The sequence below is a fragment of the Manis javanica genome, chromosome 6 (genome assembly GCF_040802235.1).
Source record: "Manis javanica isolate MJ-LG chromosome 6, MJ_LKY, whole genome shotgun sequence".
Lineage (NCBI taxonomy): Eukaryota > Metazoa > Chordata > Mammalia > Pholidota > Manidae > Manis > Manis javanica.
This window is the reverse complement of record NC_133161.1, coordinates 85,302,943-85,321,810: the sequence shown is the minus strand read 5'-3', so window position 1 is coordinate 85,321,810 and position 18,868 is coordinate 85,302,943. Positions and strand designations below refer to the sequence as shown.

At 42.9% G+C, this 18,868-nt stretch overlaps 1 protein-coding gene across 8 annotated transcripts in view; it reads right to left on the bottom strand.

The window, feature by feature from the left end:
• The window catches only part of MAGI2 (membrane associated guanylate kinase, WW and PDZ domain containing 2), a 1,446,279-nt gene that overhangs the window by 114,716 nt on the left and 1,312,695 nt on the right, over positions 1-18,868 (bottom strand). For 7 of the 8 annotated variants that reach the window (XM_073238936.1, XM_073238937.1, XM_037021510.2 and 4 more), the window contains 2 exons: positions 15,714-15,906; positions 9,162-9,410 (listed from right to left, as the gene is read on the bottom strand). In XM_073238936.1, coding sequence (XP_073095037.1) covers positions 9,162-9,410; positions 15,714-15,906 — 442 coding nt within the window. The remainder of the gene's footprint in view (positions 1-9,161; positions 9,411-15,713; positions 15,907-18,868) is intronic. The other variant, XM_073238938.1, reaches the window with a different exon arrangement.

Below are 18,868 nucleotides of genomic sequence, written 5' to 3'. Positions count from 1 at the left end.
GGAAATGCAGTTGTGTACACATTCTGCCAGGATAAGAAGTCAGGTATCTGGAAGCCTGCTTTAAGGCTTGTGATCAGACATGCTGCCTGAAGCTGAGAGCATGCCTGCCAGCCCTCTCTTGGCCTCTTAGCACCAGGCAGCAACAATATCAGTGTGTAACTTGAAGCTGTGGACCAGAGGTTTGTGTTCTCCCCAGATTCATACCCTAAAACCTAATTCCTGATGTGATGGTATTACAGGAGGTGGGAGCCTGGTATTCCATTACAGAAGCCTGAACTGATGAAGACAGCTGGCAACCAGGTTTCATTGTATTTTAATTTTGTCAGGTGCCCACAAGAATGCGAGGCCTTTTTCATCTTGCAGTTTATCTAGCAGGTGTAAAAAACACTTGAATGAAGATTTCTAAGTTGGAATATTCCTCTACTTCATGTTTTCTCAACATATCTGTGTCAGAAAACCTTTTAAATGATATGTTTGTTCTTCCTTGCTTTCTGGAAGACCTCTTCTCATGATGAATGGAAATATACATCTTTATGGTGAACAGCCTCTGAACAGAAAGTTTTGGGCACTTCACTTTTGAGAGCAGATGGGTTCTTCAGGTGCCCAACATCTGGGCATGTTTGAGGAGCAAACCCTGGCCTGGCTAACACAGAAATAAGATCTGGAAGAGATCAGACTGGAAAATGAAAATGCCAATAGCGGGCCCCCCATTTGGTGCATTTTCTTTGGTACTGTGTACACCTTAGGACTGCCTAGTGATCATCACCCCAAAAAGGCTTACTGATTCATTCATAGAAAGGATTCTAACCAAATACTGACGATGGTTTGGGTGGGAACAAACCCAGCTTAAATTGCAAAATTATTCGTGGCCAAGTGGACAAACAAGAGTTTTTACTGGGATTTGGTATGGTAGGAGAGAGTTTCGATAGAGGTACTCTCTGAGTCCCTGGTAAAAGCTGGGAATCAAAAAAAGAAATGCTGTCATCTCAGTCCAAATGGGAAAAAAAATGCCTGTATGACATTCTTTTAACATAGTTGGAAAATGGTAATAAATAACAGTACTTTGCCCACTTAACAACATGCTTCTAAAATGGCTGTATATACAGAACTGGCTTTTCTTATGTGGTTGGTTGTTGGGAAAATAGAAGAAAAATAAAATTACAGAAAATTTAATCCAACATAAGGGCCTGCTGAAGAAAATGTGTCTTCTGCAAAGGGGCCTGAAGGCTCAGAATGCGTTTGAACCCCAAGGGAGAGTGATGGGCATTTTCCACTGTCAGAGGGCGATCCTGTACAGGAAGTTTGGACTCTTTGCAGTTGCAATTTTCCTGTAATGGATGGTGAATAACAAGGAGCTGTAGGACAGAAGCCTGGAGAAACAGCTGCTGATGGTCCATTTACGAGCTTTTAAGACAACTGAATAGCTAAAGGTAAGAAGACGTCCACATATCCACCTTTTGCTGCTTCCTGGAGAGATTCTTTGAACACAATAATAAAAACCTTCCTGACAAATGATTCCCTTGTGGGGAAATTTGTGATTCATGAGTCCCATTCAAACAATAAGAAAAATGGTCTAGAATTTTTAAAAATGCTCTGTGAGCACTCACAGACTTTTTTTTGATAGGTTGCATTTCTCCTCTTGAGAATAAATAAGAATGATAGTGCTTCTCTGCAGACTTATTCTTACAATTTAATGCTTTTGTTAGTGCTAAGAGAGTGAAATGTCGTCTTTTCATTTTAGTTAGTAATGCTTCAGTGTTCAGATATCAGAGTCCTCAGAGTTTGATGCAAAATCTTTTTTTTGTTTGTTTGCTCACTTGCTTACTAGGCGTGAGGTAGGGCAGGGATGGGGGAAAGATTAACTTTTCCTGCCTGTGATGAAAAATGCTGAGATGTAAACAGGATAGTAAGAACAGGAGGGACTCCATCTTAAGGCTTAGGTTCCATTTAAAAAACCAGGGAGTTAGGAGGTAAGATTCCTAACATATTTTATAGTAATTAGTAATATAGTAATTAGTAATATAGTAATTAGATGCAGCTGCCCGACAACACTATAAAGAAGTAATGTGATTCAGAAGTTGTTTACTTGAAACTGAAATGGGATGCTTTGTTTATGAGGACTGTGAAATGAATAAATAAAGTAATACTTTTTTTCTAAGGAGCTAGGAAATCCATCCAAATCCTGTTTAGGATAATATAATTATCACTGAAGTGGTGCTCACACAGATGGATGGTGATTCCAGGAACAATCAGTGCCAGGATGAGGTGAATCAGAGTGCATACCAAGCTGGCAGCCTGGCCATTCAGAGGACAAGGACTTTGTAACTCAGATGCTTACAACTGGAGGGGCTGCCCAGAGGCTCAGAGAACAGCTCCCCTGAGCCTGCTTTCTTAGAGGCTCTCCCATCTAAACTTCACCAGGCCCTGAGCTGGCTATTGAATCATTTACTCAGGCTGAGAATCAGCTGATGGGAGATCTGTATTCTGGGACATTATTCAAGTTCCACTGTATTACAGAGCGATTTCTCAAGCTGGGCAAGGAGCCAATTGTGTACACTCCTCCCTGCAAGTGATCCTCTGCTACTTTGCCCATTCCCAGAGATCTGTCTTGCTGCCTTTAAGGGCTGGAACAGCTATGTTTAGGTGCAGGGAAAGTTAGAGCAGGGCAAATTCACACTTTTGATTAGGACAGTGCTGGCTCACTACATGAGGATCCAATCCAATCCTATCAACATCAGTTACCTGGAAAATCCTTGAAATGCATGCTCCCAGAAACTCTGAGGGATTTTAAGACATGTCATCATTTCTTGCCCTTAAGGAACTTACACGTACTTTATTTAGGGGAAGCAAAACATAAACACATGAAAAGTAAGATGACAATAATAGTAAGAACAGACATAATAATAGAAGGGCAGTCATTAGCAGTTAATGACTAAGGGCTTTACAGATAAGAGGTCCATGTAAGAAAGAAAACACTTGAGGGGTCAGGCAGAGTCTTATTGAGACTAATAGGTCAGATTAAGAGCTTTCTGAGCTGCTTGTGGAGATGTTTACTGTTTGGACAGTGGTCTCTACTTTACAGAGTTGCTGTGAAAATTAAATATAACCTAAGACTCTTAGCACAGTGTCTGGGAGAAAGCCTGATGACATTTATTATTGGATAAGAGGAGGCATTCCAAGTGGTGGCAGGTAAAACATGGACACTGGGACAGGAAAGCCCAAGAGATCTTCAGGGGTAAGGAATGAACCCAGCTTTGATGGACTGGAACTCTGCAAAGCCATTGGTAAAAAGTGGCTGTATCAACATTACCGAGGGACTTGGATGTAAGAGAGGCATGTTTAAACTTTACCTTAAAAATATTTTTATCAGAGGTGCTATGATCGTTATAGGAAGACTGGAATGTACGTAGAAAGTGGTGCCTTTCTTGACACACTTTGCATCATTAGCAACTACTCTTGACTCCTACCCTACCTGCTGCCCTGAGTAATCTCTTGAAGCAGAAAGTGAATCACACTAAGAAATGTGAAAAGACTGATTTGATTTATACATACATATGTCAGTGCTGACTATGACCGCAGTCTCACCTTTTTTGTATATGTAGATTTTCCAGAAGATTATGAGGACATTTGCTTATCTTATGGTTTCATGAGTTATATTTATAAGTCAGATATTATGGGAAACACTGTCATTTTACATAGCATCCCCCACCCCCCTGCTTTTCTTCTGCCATAGAAGCATGAACACTAATGTGTGAGTGATACCACCATGCCTCCTGTGTGAGCTGCTCTCAGCATAAAATTCGGCAAAAGCATTGTGTCGTTGAAGGAGTCCAGAGCAGAGGTTCCTTCAAGGGCTGGGGGATACAGCAGGACATGTTATGAAGCTGGGTAAGAACTCTGAAAGCAAACTTGCTTTTGCAAACCCATGAGAAATAGAGAAATGGGACTCGCTTTCTAAATCCCACGTTCAACTGCACGGGTACGACTTCAGTAATTTTCCAGGAGTGACTTTCGAGGATGGAGCATTGATTAGTCAAAGTTTACAATGATTTAGAGAAGGTCAAGGTCCTCTGCATGAGCACCAGTGGCACCAAATACCCATGCTTTTCAGGTGATCAATGAACAAACCTCCATACAGAGACTGATGAAAATCCACAACCCAAACCAACGAAATGTGAAAAGAGGTGCTTGTTCGCTGCTGGTAGGCAGAGACTTCAGTTTGGGGCGGGACTTTGTAGCCTGGGCCGTTTGTTGGAAGAAGTGTGCCAGGGTACAGGTGGTCCATGAGAGTGACTGGCTTTTGAGGATGGTAGGAAGAGGTTGGGGCAGAGCCCCCTGGGAGGCTGCCTTTTGCCTCCAGCAGCCTTGATTCCTTTTACCTCCATGTGTTATACAGATGTTGTTATTTTATGTGTGCCACAGAGTGAAAAAGGGAGGGAGATGTTGCCTTAAATTGCCCTCGAAGGGAGCTGGTTTAGTGGACTTAAGTGCTTGTTTCAGGTCACCCCTCCACAGAGGTTGAGATGGACAGAAGAGAAGGAGATGCCTTCGAACTATAATAAAAAATGAAGGTTACAAAAGTTTAAAGTGATGCCTAAGCCAATGAAAAAGATGATCCAAGCTTTCAGGCTCTTCACACAGAGACAAAATTAACCAAACACCTCATTTCCCTGCTGACCCATGGCACAGTATGACCGAGAGCTGGGAGAGGCTGCACAGGCTAACTCCCCTCATATTTCAGGTGAGGAAGGACACAGGAAGGCCCCTGACTTGCTCAAGGGACACTGTAGTCAGCTGGTAAGCTGGAGTGAGGCTCGAGCTCGCGGAGGGCACTTTCCATTTAGTTTAAATCTCCTGGATTAGGGCAAGACTGTAGAAACCTTGGCATTTGATTTTAATTTGTACCAAGTTCAAATGACTATCCAGGGGCTGCATGGTCAGTGGGGTGAGTTTTGGTGGGAAAATCCTAACCTGCTTCCTGCCTTTTCACATTTATTTAATCCTCTTTAGAGATGTATGCTTAAAAATGTCATAAAAGCCTTATTGGATAGGCTTTTGGATCTCTAGAATAACTGAATCTCCAGAGCCTATGGACATTAGCATTTGAGAAAGTCACCAGGGCATTGTATCAAGGTGACTAACTCCTTCCTGCAGCATCGGATCGCAGCAGGCCTGCGGAAAATCAACAGGGAGCAAGTCTGCACTCCAGCCTGTGCCAGGACAGCACACACCTGGAAACAGACTTTTCAGTCCTAGCACAGACATGAAAGATTACGGAGCCAGCAGGGTGCCTGCCGGTGAGGTGCCTGGATCATTTTTTCCCCTTTTTTTGCTCTTCTGCAGGCTAGGAATGGTTGAAGGTCATGCAGAGCCCTCTGAGGTACAAGGTACAACCAGTGGCCAGCGGCCAGAAGGGTGCGGGGAAAGGGCTCCTGCTCTCCAATCCCCTTCCTAGGATGGGGGCTACAGCCTGCTGAGGGGGTGTTCCTAAGGCCCCAGCCCTCACCAGCCACTCAGGTGGCCGGCAGCAGTTTCTGTCCACCACTCAGCCCTCCGGACAGGTAAGAGCCCCCCATCCAACACCCCACATCTGGAATCATCACTGAATCCTCCTCCCAGCCCCAGTCTCCATTCAGTCATTTCACATCCCTTCTCACTTACCCCAGTGTTTGGTGCCTACTTCACACCCACCCTCCTCCTGCAGAAAGGCCCAGCCTCTGCTTCTGGGTCCAGTTTTAAGGTCTGAAAAAAGTATTTAATATTCTTGAAAATGGGCCAAAAATGCTCAGGAAGCTTGTCTACTCTCACTTTGAATCAAGAATGATATTCCTGTACCTCAGATAGAAGGCTTCTAAGACCTGTGTCCTGCCAAGCAATATTTGACCTCCTGGGTCACAGGCTTTGGAAGGAAGCAATGTGCTCCTTAAGTACATTAACTGATACAAAGACATTTCTTCTTTGTTTTGGGGGGAAATAATATTTTGAAAAAAGAAACGAAAGTCTTTGGTTAAGAGCTCCACTAAACGCAATAAATTAAGTAAGCCAGGCATTCCACTTCCCAAGTTTTCAGCTGGTTAAACATCTGGCCTCCCTGGGAAAGTTGCTGCTTGGATTAAGATGCTGCAGGAGGTAATGCTCCTCTGCAGGGTGGGGAAGTTTGTGTTTGGCTTCTGCATCCCTTTTCTCTTCTCTGGTATATTCAATGGAGATACAACATTGGCAGGAGATTCTAAGAGGCACAGCTTCAAGTCTGCCATTTGGTGTTTTGCAGGGCTTCTCTAGTTTATTGGCTAGTGAATTCTGGGGACACTTCAAGCTTGCAGCCTCAGTAAAGGCTCGCTCGGGGGGACTGATGTGGCTGCCCCTGCTCGGATAGCCTCCCTGGCTGCTGCAGGCTGCCACCAATGGCTGACAGGGAAGGCTGTGCTCCCAGCTCAGATGTGGGGCCAGGGAGCTGCCCTCAGAGATGCTTCCCTGCCACCCAGATTTAGCAGCTTTGATGAGTGGGAGGCCCTAATGGCTGAGGGCACTGAGAGCCTGTGTGCTGAGAGGAGGGGGCTGATGGAAGGGAAAGATAATTCCTAGCAGGGATGGTGGCTTAGACAGCAACAATGACGTATTTGGTGCTTACGTTGAGCCTGCACTGTTCTAAGCACTTACACTTATTCATTTAACTGTCAGAGCAACCCCAGGACACAGGTATTAAAATTATCCTCTCTTTTCAGCTAAGGAAACTGAGGCCCAGAGAAGCTGTGTAACTTCCTTAAGGTCATGCAGCTAATGAATGGTGGCGACAGTCCTCAATCCGGGCAGTCTGACTGTAGCACCAGGTATTAACCACCCCACTCCCTTGCCTAAAGGTGACAGCGCACCTGCCGAAAGCACAGCCGGGTGCATCTGCAGGTGGAAAGGCATCAGCAGCCATGAGGAGGACCATGCAAGTGTTCACACATGCCCTGGGAATGACTGTGACTCTCAAGTACCTGGTAGTATTTGGCTCTTCAAATCTCCTGGGGCCCAAGGACCCTTGATATTCTGACCATGCGTACACGAGCGGCACAAGGATGGCTCTCAGCAGCCATGAGATGCTGAGCATTTCTCTTCAGTTAGAGTGCAGAATTATTACAGAAGTTAAGTGAGAAACAGCATCAGGCCTGGGAACTTTCCGGTGCACGTTGCAAATTATATACTGTAAACACTAAGTGCTGTCAGAATAATGGCTGCTCTTCCCAGAGAACGTGGGGGCAACCTACGTTTCAAACTCCCTAAATTGAAGAGAAATAAATATGTGAAAAAAAGAAACCAGGATGCATCATTAACTTTAGAATATATTTCCACTCTCCAGGTTGATGTAAAATAATGCTGTTCTGAAAATGGTGTGAATTATTTTTTTGAAGTCAGTCTAATGTCACTTGATGGGAAGAAATATTCACAGTAATTGTAAGCATTTGCACATGCTGTTTTGCAAATCTACCTATGCATGGATTTTATGTGCAACAGGAAAAGCATTTGTGGTTTCTTTCCATGCACATGTGTGTGCATTCACCCCCTCCCCCACCCTATATGCTCCTATACATTCAGCAATAATGCTGTCAACACTTCAAATAAAGCTGATTTTAAGTACATGCTTAATCCTTTCATTGTGGTAATATATTTTTTATTTTTATTCCATAGGACTAGAATCAATTGTACTCGGTCCTAGCAAACAATTCGAATGACTGGAATAGCTACAAACTCTCTGTGTACATTTTCTCCAAGTATAAATTATTGGAAGGCAGTTTATATAATTCATGAAAATCTTTAGTCTTGTGTCCTTTTAATCTTGGTGAATCTATTTGTAGTGATAGAATCCTGCTTTTACTCTATGTTTAAGGATTGGATTTACGTCTTCAGTTTATCATGAAGGAAAAGAGAAACTGGACTTTCAGATGTATGCAATTTAGCTTCTGCACATATTTACTGAGGTTTAATATTCTCATAGTTTTCACTCTTGAGTCTGTCAAAGTTGAAGTTACACAGAGCAGTTCTCTCCATTTGGTTCTGGTGGTGTTTTGATGACTTTAACTTTATCATAAAAAGTTCTTATTCATTCTCAAAAATTTGATTTCTTGAGTATTGTTTGACATTCCCCCATGTGCTGGAAACTGCCACGATTTATAACAATTTTAGGATCACAACATGACACAATTATTTTTTTCTCTCAGTGTTCTCTATTCTAGTGTTTCTATCCACAACATTTTGGGCTAAGTCACTTCAACACAAAACATGAACACATTTCCCTGTTGCTCACTGGTTGTGCAACTTCTAGGATAGTGTTGCTAGAGGAAAACCACCAGGGAAGCCTTGAGAATGTACACAGATGACCGACTGGAAGAGAAACACGACCTCTTGACTGTCACCTATCGTACAGACTCACAGAGCCTTAATATGGAAGAATCCAGAAGGTAGGGTCTCCGACTTCTCCCCCATCCACTCTACCACTCTGGGGGCCTGCGCAGTATCCCCGGACCCACTGAACTATTTTAATGGCCTCCTAACTGTCTCACACGCTCTTGCTTTCTTCCCCGATTTCATGTTCCACAAGCAGCTGGACGCACCTTTTAAAAATACATGTCAGATTTCTGTACACTACAGTCCAGACCTCTTCCCACGGGTGCAGGAAGCCCTGTGCGGCCTGGCTGCTGCCCAGCTCCCTGTCTTGACCACAGGCCGTGCTCTCTTGCAGCTACAGCACAGCCGCACTGGCTTCTGAGTATTTCTTGAATGCTGAGCTCCTTCCGCGGATAGCCCCTGCCTGGGCTGCTCTCCCCCAGATCCTCTGCACTTCTGTTTTTTCTCTATTGGGCAGGAGCACCCCTCCCCTCATGCCGACACTCCTACATCACGGTTTTATTTTCTTCCTGGTTTAAAGTGAATAAAGAGCTTTTATGGGAGTTGTGGGGATGGGGGCACATTAGCTGCGGTCTTGCATTCTTCCTGAGCCAGAGGAACGTCTGGCTGTCAAGTGGTAGGATGCCTTATCTGCGCCCACAGCCTGAGACTTTCAGGCTCCACAGTACGTCTACCGCAGTCCTCAGTCCTCTGATCTGCTTGTCTGGGGTCCCACCACGGAACAAACGAAACAAGACCTCTTATTCGAGGTAGGAGAAGCGGTCACTTACTGATAGCGGATCCGGATTCAGGCCTGTTGAGGGAGCTGATGATGACGAAGCCGAAGCCCTCGTTCTCCTTGCGGTGGATGATCACGTCGCTGGTCTGCGGGCTGTGCGGGGTGAAGCCTTCGGGGGGAGATGCGTCACTCCCAGGGGCGGCGTGGCTGCTGTTGGCGTAGGCGGTGTAGTCGCTGCGCGGGGAGCTGTGCTGCGTGGACACGGAGCCGGGACTCCTTCCGTTCTCCGGGCAGGGCTCGCCTGGAACACACACGGCACAGGCACTCGGTCACCCGACAAGGGCCCGGTGAGGGCCTGGGCTCTGCGGGCACCGGGCTCGGCGCAGGTGGTCACAGCTCTACTGGCTGGTGGCTCCCCGCCGCGTGCGACACAGGAGCCCCTCATCAGCTTCCCCGGCGCGGCTGCTTGTCTGTGTCTCCCGCTTGTTAAAACGGCAATCCCCCAGGGCGACGCCTCATTTTAGATACCCAACTTCTTAATTGTACGATAATTATGTTTCAAAGAAATCATAAAACAAGTGGACAGTATCTTAAACTGTACTGGGCAAAAGAATTACCTAAAAAACTTCTAAAAATACGCATCCTCAGGGTCCACCCATGGACAGTTTTTCAGCGGATCCAGAGGAGCCTGGGCACAGGGATGCGGATGAGGGGTCAAGGCCTCCACTTTGAGCAATGCTGCTGCAGAGGTGTCTTAAGTGGCGCTAACAGACCAAGGCATGTCCGTGTAAAATGACCTATCGTAATTTTACTGAGAAGCCCAGAAATTAAAGTTTTATTTAATTTTATGATATTGTTAGCCTGGAAGGGTTAATTCACTTTGTGTAAGTGGGAAACATCCTCCTTAAAGTAGTTCGCTTACTCTGGCATCAAATTTAACAATGATACCAACCTAAGGAATGATGGGTTTTGAATCTCTAAGGCAGGCGTTGGAGGTCTCAATCATTTATATTCTGTAGTGTTACAAAATACACTGTATTATCATCCAGATAAACCAAACCAGTATCTCCATGAGAAAGCAAGCATATTTACAGGGAGAAATGAAAATTGAAATGTGGCAGCCAAGAGAGGCTAGTTTTTAAAATGAAAGTTGATTTGTCATCAGAATTCTGTCATTTAAATTTAATACCTAGGCTTTAGTATTCTGATTAAAAGAACTGAAACAGACACCTAGAATACTATAATTAGAAATAGGACTGTTTCATCTCTATCTTACAATTTGATTAGTGTACTCAAAAGATGTTTATGGCACAGAGGAATAATAATGTGGGAAATAATCACAATGATTCCTTTTTCTTCTCTAGATATGGTCACCTGTTTAGAACTCTGGAAGCTGTCTCATGTGGTAACAAATAATTGGCAAAAGTTGCAATGAAAGCTCTTTAAAAGCTGCAATTTCATCCTGAAATGAAAAATCATTTCATTTCAAAAATCAGGGAGAAAGAATGCAGACTAAAGAGATACATACCTGTTAGACTGATACCTAAAGGAAAAGGAGTTGTATCTATTCCTATATTTAGCTAAAAAATGGCCTTACAAAAATGTTTTTATTTCTTGTTTGTAATCACAGAATTCATAAGACTCAGGCTGCTGCTTATTAGGATTTGATAAATTTGAATTTTTCTCTAAGATTTAATTAATCAGGTTTTAATAAAAGAATACAGGTGGATGCTTTTCATCTGTAAGAAATGTATTGAGGTGATAAAAGAACAAAATCAATGTCAAAACCTTTCCCTCTTTTCTTCCAGAATTCAAGACTGCCTGTAAAATGTATCCTGCCTGCTAGAAAACACCATCCAAAGACGAGCTGTTATTGTCTTGCTGAAACGCATGTCCTCTTTCAGTCCTTGTGCAAGTTGGAAACAAAGTGATTAGAGATAGTCAGGAAGAAGAAAAACAAACAATTATTATTCTGCAATTGAAAATCTGCCTGAATTATTGGACCAAATCAGCAACTGAATGTCATAGGCACTGACAAGAGACATCTCATTTTCCGGCTGTCATATTTTAGGGGGTTGAGAGCTGTGGTTGTCCATGAAGTGGCATATTTTAGGGGGTTGAGAGCTGTGGTTGTCCATGAAGTGGCAACAAAGGAAAATGATCTGTCTTTGCAGTAAATGGCTGGGAGTGGCCGTGTCCGTATTCTAGAAGTGGAAAGAAAATCACTTACTGAGCGTGAGTGGTTGCAAGGTAAGTGAGTCAAACACATTACCAGAATACTTTTCTATTGCTTTCAGACTTCTCCTTCAGCCTCTAGAATGAAGTTCTTTATCTTTAACAATACGAGCACATTTAAGACCAGAGAGTTAAGAAGATTTCTAATGACTGACTTGGAGGGACACATGGACTCCACGTCATTTTTCCGCTTGGCTCGGTCTACATGCAAATGAGGCTTTCTTGCTAACCACCCTTCTGGCATAGGGCACAGACAGTGTTGTTTTAGAATGATAGAGTAAAATGTTATAGAGTGTCTAAATGCCTTGTGCAATTTTAAAAAAATTCACTAATTTCCAGCACCCATCTCTTCCTCTGACTCACACCAAAATGGGTGTGCAGAATTCAGTTACTTAGTATCTATGTAAATCAAATAATTAATTTTTAGCTTAACTTCTGTTTAGTCCTCAGCAGTCATACTGGAAATCCTCACTGTGCTGACTGGGAGAGGGTCCCCACTGGGAAGGCAGGAGTCATTGAAAATGGCGTCTAGGTGAGATGACTTTGACTACAGCAGCCAATTACCAGCACTGCTCCTGGCCCACAGATCCCTTTATCATTCCTGCACAGTGCTGGCCTATACTTAATTTAAAAATTGTTAACATTAATTGCCAATGTTTTGATATAGGGAGGTTTTACAGAAATACAGATTTCCAGTTTCTCTTGAAATGAGTGATAATAATCAGCAAGATCTGAGCAATGACTGCTCCCTTGATGAGTATGCAGTTTGCAAGGCAACAAGGTCCTCAGTGTCTCTTGCGAATTCCTAATTTGCTCATTTACCTGCACTGTGAGTATGCAGGGCCAAGGGGCTTGCTCAGTCGGAGCCCTTGTTTCCTTCTAGATCACACACTGCCAGGAACCTGAGGATTCTGCATCTGAACAGACCTTGCCTGCATCTGGAGAGTGCCTGGTCCTCTTCTCAGGACCGTCCTCCAGAAGGATGAAGGTGCAGCAGATGTACATGTCTTGTCTGGAAGCTTGCTGAGGCAATGGGGCATGTGTGTGGGCAGAGCTTGGACACGTGAGCTGGAGTGTCCACATGCATGTGCCCCCTCGTGGTGCCTGATGGAGCGGGGGCAGCCCATGGGGGCGGGCCTGCCTGCAGCACTTGAGTGGGTGAACTGCTGGTTTATACTCATCGAGACGGACAACTTATTTAAATGGGTGACATATTCACAGATGAACAAGGGAATGCATTTAGAGTTGTCAAAAAAGTGTAGTGACCTGGACCAGGAAGTCCATTGACACTGTAAAGATTGGCTCAACTTTTCACCAGCTGCCAAGAAAACTTTCCCTTTCTCAGCATTAGGCTAAGAATCAGACTTTCCCTTAAGTTTTAGAGAAAATAAATGCATATCTTTAAGACAGACTCTAACATGTTTTGACTAAGCCATACAACCTTCTTGCACATCAACTCCACATTTACACTTTAGGAAGTTCTTCAGAGACACCCTTCTCTCAGATGTGTAGTGTGTATTCCAAATAATGTGTCATTAGGTTTAGTGTCTCAAAGCTGAGCTACTAAACATATAAAAATTTATATTTTCAGTGTAATAATTAAAACCACTCTTCTACTTTCCTTGGGAAAAAACAGCTAAATATTGGAGCTGGTATAGCATGGATAAGACGTATTTCAAAACTACTATAAGGAGCAAGATCTGTGCTAAAATTATCTGGGAAATAAAATTGGATGCATTACTAGATGTTTTCTTCCTTTATCTCACAATTTCCCATCTTGGAGGATCTAGGTTGTTGTGCTTAATTGAAAATTTTGCCTTTCTATCTGTAGTGTGTACTCTTTTTTGTATTTCATAATGTACAGCAGGTTTTTGTGTTATTTTAATTTCTGCTCAGTGTAACTAACCAGTCTGTATCTCTCCTAATGGATGTGTTTTTTTTTCTCAAGCATCAACTAGAAAGCCAGGGCCCAGTGTCTTCTGAGGTGGGGCAGGATAGTTGTACAAGCCAAGGCAAGCATGAGGCTGGAAGGTGTAATCCCTATGACCTCTTTTTTTTCCAGCTCCTTCTCCATAATATGACTCTTTCGAGCAGGCAGGTGGCAACACCGCCCCACTTCTTGCTCATCTTGCGTCTTCACAAGCTGATTGCTCACTTCCCTTCAGCTTTGAACCATCTGATGAGATGCCAAGCTTGCACCTTCCACCACCTCCCATTGCATTTGCTTAGGAAGCAAATGATGATGATAACAACAGCCTTGAAAAGTCACCTCCACCATTATATCCATTTGTAGTTGTCCCTTCTCATGGTTGGAGAAATGGCAGCTATGAAGAAAGGCTGTCTTCCCATGCCTTTTAAGAAAAATTCTGTTGCATCCCATGTCTAGGCATTTACTTTACTATCAAAGTATTCTTTGCTGAACTTAATCATTTTCAATACTGATGAAGCTTTCAAGGAAGAGTGGGCTGAATTAACTTGGAAACTCTCCTGGTGTGAATGAGCAGTCTACAGTGGAACATTTTCAAAAATTAAATGCACTTGAAATGCACTCGAAAGCCTAAATGAGTAAAGCTGTAAGAACTGCAGCAAAGAGCATCTTCACAGAAGTTACGTGATGCACAAGATGCAAGAATACATTTTTGCAGTGACTCCCAATAGCTTGGGTTGATTAGAACAAAATTTAATTTGTAATAATCAGCTGGTGGCAGGGGAGCATGAAATTATATTGGTGTACTGGTTTTACACTTTGCAGTGTATTTCTTTGTAAATCAGGTATCTTTTTAATTCATTTTTGGGTTACATAACATATAGAACAGCCAACTTTTTATTAAAAATCACTCTGTAGGGAGAAAGACAGTTAAATGTTAACCAAGTAAACACTATCTTCCTCCTGGTGTCTTGCCCAAGGATAAAGCATAATTTAAGGTGTTTTACTTCTTTGGGTCAAGTGGTATGCCATGAATTTCTGAAGACGAATGGCACCTTTTAGCGAAACCTCCATATGAGATATATAGCAGTCACTACTGGTGAGGGCTGACAATTCTTCTGACTTGCCCTTTTAAATGACTGCCCTTGATCAAAGTCTGGTTTCTAGAAGATTGAACAGAAGAGGACTTTTAGTTTGACTAATAAACCTTATCCTTTCTAGTCATTCATAGCATGTGATTAGCCTGGGGCCCCATTTTTTATTCAAATGTGTTATAATAATAAGACATATGGAAGACTCCTTATGTTAAGGAGTGATATTTGCTAAAGGCTGGTCTAATGCCTTTGAATTCAGTGGAGGTGAGGATGGTGGTGCAGCAGGGAGAGGGACCAAGAGTGGCATTAGGAAATAAGTACAGGCTGGGGAGATAAGGGTCTTGGAATTAGCACCGACTCACTGCAGATTACTGGGCAAGCTACTGAACTGCTGAGCCACAGGTTCCTCATCTGCAATACGAGAGAGCTCATGTCACTAAGGTCCCTCCCAACTCTAGCATTGTTCTGTATGAGGAGCAGTCAGGAGGTTGAGCGGAGAGGCCAGCAGGCCCCTGAGGCAGAAAGTGACAACAGAATAAATAACATTGCTCCTGAGGTTCACAGGGCAAAGCATGGGTGGCTTTAGGACTACATTTCCAATGTTATTGAGTGCTCAGGTTATAAAAAATAGTGTGATGCTCATAACATACATATCCTTTAATCTTTTCTGGGGGTTTGAGACTGTGAAGAGAGACAAGCTGAATTATATTATGACTATGAGGGCTGACTTTTGAAAGTATTCTTTGGTAGATTCTTTTATGAAGCTGGGAAAATGGCTGTAAAGGGAATAATTACTTTTAATTTACCTGTTTCATAAGTTCAGAGTTATACGAATTGTGTTTCATCAGAGTGACGTACAGCTGTATTTTTCCAAATCAGGGTAATAGCTTTATTGTCACCTTTTATCAGGCTCTACAATGGAAGCTAATTTTCCACCCTAGTTGCATTACAATAGTATCAAAATGCTGTGGTTCTTGGTTTGTAAACACAATGAGGAAATTTTCCAAAAGCTGTATTTTTCACTAATATAACGTTCTTTTTATAACTAGCATCTACCAGGGAGCAAAGAACACACCCATCTTAAATTAGCCCCAGGCTTTTCTAGAATTTTTAATGAGTACATTGAAAATGTATACATCAAATACTGCTTGGAACTGTACTAGTGGAGTGAAAATCTGCACTTCCAAAACTTCCAAAATCACAGTTACATTTGGAATACCTAGGTTGATGTCCTTCCTCATGTAGTATAGAAATGGATTTAAAATTTTGTGTCAAGTGTTTACCATGTTTCACATAAGCATCTCACCATGAAACCCCCACTTCTTGCTGTGAGCTCGAGTTTACCTACCTCCACAGAGCACCTTTCTTCTCACAGTGAGGTTAACCTGCCCATTCCGGGCTGCGTGGTGCATAAGGTCGATGACATAGCGGTGGGTCTTGCCGGCCACAGGAATCCCATCCACATAGACCAGCTCATCTCCTGGGTGTAGGCGGCCGTCTCTATCAGCTGAGCCCATGGCAATGACAGCTCCAATCAAAATCTAGAGAAGCAGTGAGAAGGAAGAGATTTACATGTCAAACCCTTTTTTTTTCTATATATGTATGTCTGTAACTTGGTGGGAGATTTCATTTCCACATTCTGGCCCTTGCTACAAACCTGAGTATGTACTTGAAAAGTGAAAAACAAGAGAGTGAAGGTGCCCTTCCAACTCTTCCAGGTTGCTAACTCCCTCTAAAGAAATACATATTTTGAACTTGCTGCTGATGGCTATGAAGTTTGGGGGACACTTACTGCCTGGCTCACAAATGATCACCCTTAAGAAAAGTTCTAACCCCAACTAATCTGTGCATGGGTTCTGAATGGAAACAAGTTGGCCTCTGAATCCTGGCTCCATTTCTTATTTGTGCAGCCTTGAGCAAGGCTTCTTAGCTTCTGTGAGCTTCAGTTTCCTCACCTGCAATATGGGAAAACAGAACAATAGACCCTACTTCTTGGAGTTGTTGGGAGAACTGAATGAAACAATTCATGTGAAGCATTCAACTTTGCTCATGGCACATAGTGCTCAAAAAAACATCAGGGGGAACTAGTTGTTCCACATTACTAAACTCTGATGAAGGTTCAAAGCTTTTGTTTTCATTTTTGTTTGTTTGCTTTGCTTTGGAAGGCTGGAAGGAAGGAGAAAACAAAACAAGGCAAAGCTCATAGCTGGTTTTGCTGGCCAGCTGAGTGAAAAGAAAATCTCAAACTTCTTCCAGTTTTTTGCTCCATTCCTTCAGATACTTCTGTAGAGCACTGTCCTCTGCACCAAGGACTCTCCTAGCTCTGTCCCCTGCAATGCTTCTGCTGTGTAGGTGGTCATCATACCAGGAAATGGGGAGATACATATCTGGGAAGCATGTGAATTGTTACAATTCTCTGAACCAGGGACTGTGATAAGGTGTAACATAAGGTTTCCCACTTCCCATTAGAAACACTCCATTTGGTGTCCATTAGCAGACATTTTTTCTTTCTCAGAGGAAAGACAATAAATAGGACTAAGTATTTTAGTTTTGTGGTTTAACCTACAAACAATACTTCCAACTCATGGACAACAGATAACCTTTTTCTGTTGCCAAGTGGCTTAGCCACATGGCATCTGAAGGCAGTGGTTACCGTTAGCCTGATAATATTACAGAGGCTATAATCTAGGTTTTAAGTCTTTATAAAATGAACCTTTGTTCACAGGTTGATTTCTTTCAGGCACAGTAATTTCTTTCAAATCCCAGATACGTAGATTCCAGCTCATTTGCTCCGGCTTGACCTGCAGGCTTGCGTGTCTCCAGGCTTGGCAGCAGCCTGGCTTCTTCTGACTTGGCCACACTGCTTACGGGGCCCAGGAATATGGCAACCAGATCTGAATGACCAGGACTTCTCAGGTGGGTGCAAAATTATAGTGAGAAGAGTTTTCTTTCCTCTTGAGAACTTCATCGACTTGCTTCACTGGATAGCTCTCTTTATCCATAGCAGTGAAAGCTTCCCACTTCTACAGAGGGGGCTGGGTGTGGGGTGGGGAGTAGATTCGCTTCCATGTTGAATCTTGGTGCTCCAACGGGTGACTCATCACTGTTTCCACAGGAAGGACCTCCCATCTCCTGCCTTCGGTTGGCTGCACACAGCACAGTTCCTTCCCTGCGACATTCCGCACCCACTTGCCGCAGCCCAGCCCAGCAGTTGGGTTTGCTTCTGATAATCTCCTTTTCCCTTATTGTCATGCCAACTTGAATTTATGAGCCTCTTTCTAAAGATGTTCCAATCTATTCTTCAAAAGACTCAGCCCACCAAGGAGTGCTTTAAAGATTTGGTTAAGTGCTTTATGCCAAAGCCAGTTAAAATGACTGTTTATGTTTCTCCACTGCCCTTTGAAAAGCTGCATTTAGCTGGATTAGCTAAAGAAAACGCTTCCACCTTTAGGTTTCCTGTATGCTTTTGTGGGAGAGTTTATAGCTAGTTTCAGAGGAAAAAATGGCTCATTTACCCCTTGGCTGGCTAATTACCAACTTTAAGCTATAAGTCTGATTCTAACTGATGAAAGTAAACAAAAAAAACCAGGTTATAGCCAAGAAAGCCACAGCTGCGATTGGGCCCTCTACAAAAATTGTAAAAATGAAATTTCACAGTGGAAAATTCCCATTCCTCTCATGATAAAGGAAAACAGCAAAAATAGACAGATACTTCTGAAGTTATCTTCTGTGCTAGTAGTTCACTGTCATCCACCAAAAGGAAAATCCCAGTAAAACATTTTCTGCTGTATTGCTGTGATAATAACAAACTGTCTTCACTAATGGATTCATTTATCCAGAAAATTTTCTTTGATCCTGGGTAACCCTCTAGGTGCTAAGAATCCATAAGTGAATAATAAATAAAAGTCCTTGCCCTAGAGACCTTCCATTCTAGTGGTCAGACAGTGATAAATGTAATAAATGTGTCAGTTATGTTGTATGCTAGCAGGCGCGTTCTGCAGAACAAACAGAGCAAAGTGGAGTGGTGGGTAAGTGTCAGTATGTGGCTGAGGAAGTGTTAGGGCTGCTGGTTAGAGCTGACCTCATGGAGAAGCTGATGTTGAGCAAAGACCTAAGTTTACCAGACACATATTTTTTAAACTTGAAGATTTCACCTTCATATTTTACTTCATTCTATCAAATCTTATATATTTATTCATAACTAATATATTCAGTATAATACACCATGAAGTATTATGTAATTATATGTATACATATTATTATATAATACATCCTCTATCTTGTTTCAAAACAAGGTTGTTATAGCTATACGAACTTGAATTGAGCTGGGGGCAGTGGACTGGAGCAGGCATTAGAGCTGCTTGTTCATTAGCTGTATATATTCTTTACATTTGCTGCATCCATCAGGAGCTGCTACCTATCTCCGTGGGGAACAGGCTGACCACGCCCACCAGCCCTGCTTCTGGCTCACCCACTGGCCATACTGCACCTTCATGCTTTATA